General features: G+C 38.1%; 1 protein-coding gene across 2 annotated transcripts in view; it reads right to left on the bottom strand.

Annotated features, from left to right (window-relative positions):
• Window positions 1–7438: 7438 nt before the first annotated feature.
• Window positions 7439–9698, bottom strand: part of cdc42se1.S (cdc42 small effector 1 S homeolog) — a 34468-nt gene continuing 32208 nt past the window's right edge. Inside the window, exons 5-6 of one of the 2 annotated variants that reach the window (XM_018232032.2) lie at window positions 9250–9334; window positions 7439–8041 (exon numbers count right to left, since the gene is read on the bottom strand). In XM_018232032.2, the coding sequence (XP_018087521.1) occupies window positions 9260–9334 (75 nt within the window). In that variant the 3' untranslated portion in view covers window positions 7439–8041; window positions 9250–9259. 2 annotated transcript variants of the gene reach the window in all.

Raw genomic sequence — 9698 nt, 5'->3', positions numbered from 1 at the left:
ATATTTCATGGCCGCCATCAAGGGTACAGGGGGTATGACAGTCAGGGGCCCCATAGCAGAAGAGGGGCCTGAGATGGAAAAGCGTGATTTGTGCTTTATGAAATAGACAGGGATTGTGGAGAGGGGGAGGGTTCTGGAGTGGGTCCATGGTGTGACCACTCATGTGGGGATCTTCATCTTCATAAAAGGTTAAGTAAACCTTTAAAATAAGTGAATGTAAAATTGATGAGAATGTTATTCTAAGTACTTTTGTAATTTACATTCATTATTTATTTTGTTTTAATTCCAAGATATTAAGGGATACATGTACTGTTAATATGAATGAATTTTGTTCCAACAGCGCCACCTGCTGGTCAGTTTCCCACCAGTCTGACCAGCAAGTAGTCAAGGAAGTTGTCAGGAGAAAGAAAGAGGCTGATGTTCTTCTGCTTAGGAATAAAATTAGAAACCTTTCTCTCAGAACCTCAGAGCAGCCTCTTTCTGTGTATTGTTTTCTTATTGAAGAATAATCCTTAAGGGTCAACACCCACAGGTACTAGGCGTTGGGTTCAAAGTGAAGAACATTCTTAGAGAGGCAGTCACATGTAGTTAAGTGAATCTCAAAGATCTCAGTTTGCCACGTCCAATACCTGCGTCTGATGGTCTGATTGGACAACAACACAGCTGCTGAGCCCTGATTATTTAATTTCCACCCTGCAAGAGAATCTGGAGGGCAGCTGTGGCTTATGGTCTGTCATGAGCAGGGCACTTTCTCCATGTTAGGTAAGCAGTCTACCTCTTTAGATGTTAAGCTTACATGCATGGACTGGCCTTCAAATATGACCACCTTTCACCTAAGAAAATCTGGATTGTGATGGACATCTGAACAATTGGCTTTGAGAAGCTACTTAAATATCTGTCCACATGGCCTGAGGCATTGCATTGGGGTAATCAGCTGTTTTTTTTTACAGGAGGCTCCTAAGGGCATATATAATTGAGACTTTTACTGGGCTCCTGTGGATTATGGTACATGAGACATTTGGAAAAGTAATGGTGATGAAAGTTCTCTGTGTGACATTACCCAAACTCAGGTTCTCAGACTTTTTTAGGTCAAGTCCCCTTTTGAGGTCCAACAGTTACGGTAGGTCACAGCCCCCTTAGCTAATAATAAGGTCAAAGATATGAGAAAATACTTCTGTAGTCCCAAGAATATTTAGGACACCAATGTTCACCTACATCTCACTCAATGGCCTTCAGATTAAGCTTTAAGGAGATTCTAGACATTTCCCAAGTAACCTGAGCCATCCCCAACACCAGCCATTTGTCTGAGCGGGGGGCCATGTCTAATGTCTGGGATGTCTTCGACACACATTTCTTGAATTAAGAGACAACTTACTAAAAAAAAAAGAGTAGTCACTGAAAAAAAATTTCTTTTCAACCCTGTCATAAATCATTTTATAGTGGTCTCTTTTATAATGATATACTACAAGTCTGCCTTTGGAAACCCAGTGGGTCCTCTTGACACTATTATTAGTAGTATGTTTAATGGTCTCTGAGACTTGGGGGCACATTTATTAAAACTCGAAATTTTCTGGTTGGGCTTTTTTATTTTTATGCGACAAAACTGCGACAAATTCGAAAATACTCCAGCTATTAACTTCATGTAGAAGTCAATGGCAGATGTCGGAATACGTTTCTTGCCTTCATGAAGGTTTCGGCCATTTTGATGCTGGTTTTTGTTCGACAATCCGAAAAAGTTGTGGTTTTCAAGCGACAATTTGAAAAAAGTCGAATTGTCTCATGATTCTGTCACAAATTTTCCCACTCTTGTGTTTTTCCATTTGGATGTTTTTGTAAACTAAGGGCATCCGTGGTTGGGAGTTGGGGATACTGTTCCGCTATATCAATGGTCTGCTCATACTGTCCAGTCCTCTTCTCACTACTGAAGTCATATTGGAAAGATTCTTTCAACCAAAAGGGAATTTCTGAGAAGTATTCAAAAAAAATCCTAAATGATTTTTTGATGTACAAGTTGAGATAATAAAAATATGCAGTCACAGGTGTTGGACCGTTGTTATCTAAGGCAGGTAAATTGGTTGATGGAACAGGGAAAAAGCATACCTTTTAAATTGCATTCCTGCTTACCTTTAAGAGAGATTACCCCTATCCCTTGGGAGAGAGAAGCTCAACATCAGAGCATTAAAAGCCATGTTTTTCACTTGGAAAAAGGAATTTTCTGCAATTGGAATTCCCAGTTGGGTGCATTTTGGGAAGCTTGATAAATGCACCCTATACAAGTGTCACAAATAGATAACACTATATTCCAGAGCCATAAAACGCACAGGCCATTTTTTTTAAACTTGAAAAATAGTTTTTATTTATTTTTTTTACATTAGAATTGCATTTACTCTTTCCACATAGATTTTTTTTAAAAATTTTTTATAGCAGAATGATAAATATTTCACTTTACACAGAAAAGAAGTCAATCTGTACGCCTTATGTGTCACAGATGCGATTAACAAAGGCAGGCCTAGCTATGCAATGAGTAAAGGTAAGTGGCATCACAATGTGTCGAATAGTCCGGCTATTCTCATACAAGCACATTACAGACCAGCTGCACAACCTCATGGTATAGATCTTACTATAGTACAGGAGTGAAGCTAGAATTCTACGTCAAACCAGCTCAAAAGATTGCCATCATTTTCCCAGGATACCCAGTGTGGTTGAATGGGGGCAGGAACAAGTACATGATTGGCATGGAAGCCGGCAGGAAGCAGCCCAAGGCCCAAGCAAGAATTTATTGGCAATCCTTAAACCAGCATCACAAGTAGAAATAAAATTCTACCTTTAATTTTCCAGTACTAATGAATATTGCTATACGGCGGGATTTCGACATTCTCCCACCAAATATGTTTCAAGCAACCCAAAAAATCCAAGCAAATGCAATGAACTTCAGCTATAAAGTAAATACAAGGCTTATACTTCCTAAAAGCAATTTCGATATATGATTATCGAGTGCTCCATTGGGATGCTAAAAGCCCACAGTGTAAGTAAATTAAGACGCCTTAAAAAAAAAAACAGAAAGGTAAGATATATCACCAGCATTCATTGGGGCATTCTGAGGACTCTTGCATTGGAATGGAAACAGGGAGAAAGCATGTGTTTTAAACTGCTTCTATTTGCACTTTTGAATTTTACATAAAATTTCTAATTTATTAAAAAGAATACTGGCAAACTGTGATTATTAAAAGTAGCCAGAAGAATCCTGTGAGCAATTTTACATTGCATTTCTATTTAGGTTTAGCTCTCTTTTAAAAATTGAAAATCGTAGGGCTGTTTTAGCATGAACTTGCTGCCGTTATTAGAATACATCCTGAACATAGAATTACTGTTAGTGGCTAGATCAGCCCGGTATGAATTATAGGTTGGGATTAGCTTTTAGTGGCTCCAGGATTTTATGAAATAATCATTTTTGTTTTTCTTTTTTTTTTGTTCATACATCACACACGTAATGAAAGCCAGTTTGGATAGAGGTGAAAGGATGTGCCCAAGGCACCTAGCAGCAGACAACATATATAAGTGTTGCATCTATACAGTAGGACACCATGTGATCACCTTGGCACAAGTTGAAAGGACCCGCTATTTCATGTGTAAAATAATTTCTGTCATTTTACATAGACATTCCTATAATAATTTCCTATAAAAGTTTCCCGTTAATGTTCAAAAGGAAAATCAGGACTATTAAACTTGCTCCATTGTCAAAATGACAGGATTTGAGACTTGTCTTATATTCATTTTTTAAAAATTTGGGTATATCGATGAACATTTTTGTACTTCAAAATTGGTAAATTCTTCTCCCCATGGGTAGTGATGGGCAAACTTGTCCCATTTAGCTTTGCTGCGAAATTCACGAAACAGGCGAAAAATTCATCAATTCGTGGGCGTCAAAATTGACGCTGGAGACAATTCCAACACTTGACACGCATTAAAGTCAATGGGCGTCCGTTTACTTCTTGCTTGCATCGGAATTGTCGCCGGCGTCAAGCAATCTCACAAATAAATTAGCAAATTCATTCGCCGGCGGCAAAACACAGAAATTCGCCAGAAATTTGCTCCTGCCGAATAAATTTGCCCATCACTACCCATGGCCAATCATAACACATATACTAAGGGGCAATTTTATCAGCATTCAAATTCAACTTTTTGCTATGATTCAAGCTTTTTGCAGCAAAAATCACGAATTCGAGATTTGAATTTTGAATTATTAATCACAATAAAAAAACACAAGGGGCAGATTTATCAATGGTCGAATTTCGAAGTGTAAAATCCGACATCGAATTAAAATACTTTGAATTCGAATATCAAAGTCGAAGTATTTTTCACAGAATTGGCCATCGAACGATCACAGTAAAATCGAACGATTAAATCGTTGGCATTGAACGATTAAATTTTTCGAAACAAAGATTCGAACGATTTTAGCATACGATCGGAAAATTTTACTTCGATGTGTAAAGACTTAGAAAATGGTTGTAGAAGGTCCCCATAGGCTAACATAGCACTTCGGCAGGTTTAATTTGGCGAAGTATTGAAGTCGAAGTTTTTTTTAAAGATATAATATATTCGAAGAAATATTCGAACGATTTTTACTTCGAATCGAAGTCGAAGTAAATTCGAAGTCGAAGTATCCAAAAAATTACTTCGAATTTTGGATTTTTTTACTTCGAAAATTCCCTCGAATACACTTCGACCCTTGATAAATTTGCCCCTAAAAGCTGGAGTATCAGTAGGAGTTGTAAGTTCAAAATTCAAGCTATTTTTCAATTTGAGTTTTTGAATTTGTCAGACAAAAAAAATGGAAAATAAAAAAATAAAAAACAGAATAGAATTTCACTGTTTTGAAGTAGTTTTTTTTAGGGATGCACCGATTCCAGGATTCGGTTCGGGATTTGGCCAGGATTTGGCCTTTTTAAGCAGGATTCGGATTTGGCCGAATCCTTCTGCCTGGTCGAACCGAATCCGAATCCTAATATGCATATGTAAATTAGGGGTGGGGAGGGAAATCACGTGACTTTTTCTCACAAAACAAGAAAGTAAAAAATGTTTTCCCCTTCCCACCTCTAATTTGCATATACAAATTAGGGCTCGGATTTGGTTCGGTATTCGGTCGATTCTTTCGCAAAGGATTCGGGGGTTGTATCAAGGGTCGAATATCGAGGGTTAATTAAAATTAACCTTCGATCATAAAATTGTTAGCAAGCCTATGGGGACCTTCCCCATAGGCTAACATTGGCCTCGGTAGGTTTTAGGTGGCGAACTAGGGAGTCGAAGAAATTTTTAAAGAGACAGTACTTCGACTATCGAATAGTCGAACGATTTTTAGTTCGAATCGTTCGATTCAAAGTCGAAGGTCATAGTCGAAGGTCGAAGTAGTGGCCTCGGTAGGTTTTAGGTGGCGAACTAGGGGGTCGAAGAAATTTTTAAAGAGACAGTACTTTGACTATCAAATAGTCGAACGATTTTTAGTTCGAATCGTTCGATTCGAAGTCGAAGGTCGACGTAGTCAATTCGATGGTCGAAGTAGCCAAAAAAAACATTCGAAATTCGAACTATTTTTCCTCTATTCCTTCGAACTTAGTGAATGGGCCCCTTTATTTTTGTTTTTTAATTGTCGCAAGTTTAGCAATAACAAGGAACTGTAAAAATACACAACTGCCCCAGTTGGGGGAAGTTAGACAGAAACTTGAAGAAAATAGTGACCACGGGAAAATGTTTTTGTAATGTAGCAATAGAAACATGAAACTTTTCCACGATGGAATCAGGGGTATCAATTTGCCTATGGGGAGGAAATTAAAAATATTGGTGGAATAAAAAATAAAATGTGATAAATTGTTGAACCTGAACTAATATCCCTGAAAAACAAAAACTGGTTGAAATGTCAGTAAATGGAACCAATGTAAGAGAAGATCTGATTTACTGTATATCATTGGGACAAGTACAGGTATGGGATCCGTTATCCAGAAACCCGTTATCCAGAAAGTTCTGAATTATGGAAAGGAAGAAGACTCCATTATAATCAAAATGATTTCCTTTCTCTGTATAATAATAAAACAGTCGCTTGTACTTGATCCCAACTAAGATATAATTAATCCTTATTGGAAGCAAAACCAGCCTTTTGGCTTTATATAATGTTTATATGATTTTCTAGTGGACTTAAGGTATGAAGATCCAAATTACGAACAGATTTGTTATCCGGAAAACCCCTGGTCCCGAGCATTCTGGATAACAGGTCCCATAGCTGTAAGATCAGTCATGTATACTGATTGTATTTACCTCTCTATCGGCTCTTAAGTCAATACCTCTATTGTTTTTTTTTGTTTGAACTCCGGGAGGTACCAAAATATCTGGTCTTCGTAATTTATTTTTGTTTAATAAAATATTTAAAAATTCAATTAAAAAAAAAAAAGATTTAAAAAAATTGAAAAGGAGGAGTTGCAACCCTGGAAATAAATTCCATGCTTTTGCCAAATATTTTCCCGACGTGACAGTCAAAACTAAACCTAACTTAAAGGTTAAGTAGACCTTTAAAATAAGTAAATGTAAAATTGATGAGGGGGCTATTCTAAGCACTTTAGCAATGTACATTCATTATTTATTTTCTTTAAATTCCAAGATATTAAGGGATACATGTACTGTTAATATGAATGAATTTTGTTCCAACAGCGCCACCTGCTGGTCAGTTTCCCACCAGTCTGACCAACAAGTAGTCAAGGAAGTTGTCAGGAGAAAGAAAGAGGCTGATGTTCTTCTGCTTAAGAAAGATGTGAGAAAGGTTTCTAATTTTATTCCTAAGCAGAAGAACATCAGCCTCTTTCTTTCTCCTGACAACTTCCTTGACTACTTGCTGGTCAGACTGGTGGGAAACTGACCAGCAGGTGGTGCTGTTGTAACAAAATTCATTCATATTAACAGTACATGTATCCCTTAATATCTTGGAATGAAAACAAAATAAATAATGAATGTACATTGCTTAAGTACTTAGAATAGCCCCCTCGTCAATTTTACATTCATTTATTTTAAAGTAGGGATGCACCCAATTCAGGATTCGGTTCGGGATTCGGCCTTTTTCAGAAGGATTCGGATTCGGCCGAATCCTTCTGCCCGGCCAAACCGAATCCGAATCCTAATTTGCATATGCAAATTAGGGGCAGGGAGGGAAATTGCGGGACGTTTTGTCACAAAACAAGGAAGTAAAAAAAGTTTTCCCCTTCCCACCCCTAATTTACATATGCAAATTAGGGTTCGGATTCGGTTTGGTATTCTGCCGAATCTTTTGTGAAGGATTCGGGGGTTCGGCCGAATCCAAAAAAGTGGATTCGGTGCATCCCTAATACTGTTACCGACAGAGAGCAAACACCACTGAGATTATTCACAATGTGGCACAGACATTTGATCGCGACCATTGATTTCAACAAAAGGTTTTATTTTTTATAGTGAAAACGGGTTAATGCTAAAAAATAGAAAATAGACATAAATTCCTAGGAATTTTTTATACTGATCCTCTGTACAGTTATACCCAGGAGAACCTCATTTCCTTTCTCTCTAAGCCTCTGCATAATGGAATTTAACAAAATAAAATAGAAAATTTTGCATTGTGTGTATTTCCCATTTTTGTCCCTATTTTACAAACAACGTTACATTTCAAATATTAAGAGATTTCTTCTCTCATTGTACATTTCATTCCTGAATACAAACATATTTATTTTCGGAGAGACTTTAGGAAGTGCTTGTGTTTCTGACATGGTTTCAATCCTTCCAGCAGACAAGTAGAAAACGGACAATTTGCGCTTTCTGCTACAGCAATTGTACAGTGGGGGGAAAAAAAAAAAGCTAAATTTTTTAAAATACACTAGAAAAATATTGCACATTCAAATCTTTGTTTAAATTCCATTTACAAAAATAATTCCAGAATAAAAAGACGAATGTTCCAATAAGTTATCCAGTGACTAAACCACTGCGCTTTCCCCCTGCTGTTTACGACGGCTCTTTTTCATACAACTTCTACCTGTGGGGAGAAAAAGAGAAGATGTTTTAATAGATGTATGGGATTTTTTTCTGTGTATTTTAAACTGCATGCCCTGTGCTATTTTTTTTAAAAAAAAAACCTTGCCTCACCCAGCAAGGAGTACCCCCAAGCTAACAATTCCTCTCTGAAGCTGGACATACACAGGCCAATAAAACTTCCTCCAGACCAAGGGGCAGATTCCCTAAAGGCGAAGCGTCTAACGCTAGTGAAAATACGCCGGCGTGACGTCATTTCGTAACTACGCCGCTTCCCTGACGGGCAGTTTTTATTAAAAAAAAAACCCCAAAATTTTCCATGATTTTTGCATTCGGAGTTTAGTAAATAAGCCCCTATGTGTTGATGCTGTCTTTATATGATGGGTCTTCATATGTCCCTCATAGGTGTGCCTTAAAGGAGAAACAAACTCTTAATTAAAAAAAACCCTACTCGCCTACCCTATTTAGACCTCCCTCCCTCCTCCCCCCCAGCCTCGTTGCTACCCCGGGCACATGCCCCTAACTCTTTATTTACCCCTCCGTGAAGATTCTGTCCAGAGGAGTTCACGGACTCCATCTTCAGCCACTTCGGTAATCTTCGGAATGAGACCGGCGTTTCGGCAATTTTCGCGAGTATCGTCTCATGTGCAGTTGTTGCGAAACAGGAAATTGCTCCTATTCCGCATACGCCGATTCGCCAGTCTCATTCCAAAGATTACCGAAGAGAAGAAGATGGCTGCCGTAAACTCCACTGAACAGAATCTGCACGGAGGGGTAAGTAAAGAGTTAGAGGCATTTGCCCGGGGTAACACTTAGGCTGGGGTGGAGGAGCTTGGGTTTTTTTTTACTTTAGGGTTTGTTTCTCCTTTAAGGTCCCCATAAACGGGCCAATAGAATCTGCCAACAGATTAGACAGCAGTTTATTAGGTAGTGTATGGGGCCCTCCAACGGGCTTCCCCAATCGATATCTGGATAAAAGTCGGCCAGGTGTCCATCGTATCGGTTTGTTGATGCGGTTTCTCGTTTTTGTAGACATCCGCCTACAAATAGCTGGTCTTATATTGCGGTACCGAGTTTATGCGCCTATAGAATGTAGATATTGTCTACATTATTTTGTATGTCCCCTGTTTTGGCTGCAACTCAACCATACGCACAAATACCCCATGGGTCCAAGGTTTTAGCTGATTCAGTAATGATAATGGTGGAGCTTACACTGACGCAGCTACAAAACTCTGGAGTTGCTCCACTGTCTGTCACGTCCACATTTGGACCTCATCTGCTGCTGGACTGTACCGGCCTGTGTACAGGAACACAAATTATATTCATATTTGATCACACAGAAGAATGTAAATTGGAAAATCTACAATCCTGACAATATGGGGCAGATTTATTTTTAAAAATCCAAAAAAAATGTTCAAGCAAAACCATTTTCAGATATTTAATGTTAAAGCTAACAATTTATTCCCATGCCAAAATTATACGCGACGACTGTAAGAATTTTCACATGGTCTGAAAAAACATATTTCCCACAACATTTTGGCTCAATTGGCTCATAGAATTCTGGGTAAAACAAGATTTTGTACTTGCCAGGAAGTGAAATAAGAATTTACAAGAAAAAAAATTCAGCAACATTTCGACTTAATCGGCTAAATTGGCATAAA

This window comes from Xenopus laevis, chromosome 8S (genome assembly GCF_017654675.1).
Source record: "Xenopus laevis strain J_2021 chromosome 8S, Xenopus_laevis_v10.1, whole genome shotgun sequence".
NCBI lineage: Eukaryota > Metazoa > Chordata > Amphibia > Anura > Pipidae > Xenopus > Xenopus laevis.
Note: the sequence above shows the minus strand (reverse complement) of the source record. Positions and strands in the feature narration are given on the sequence as shown.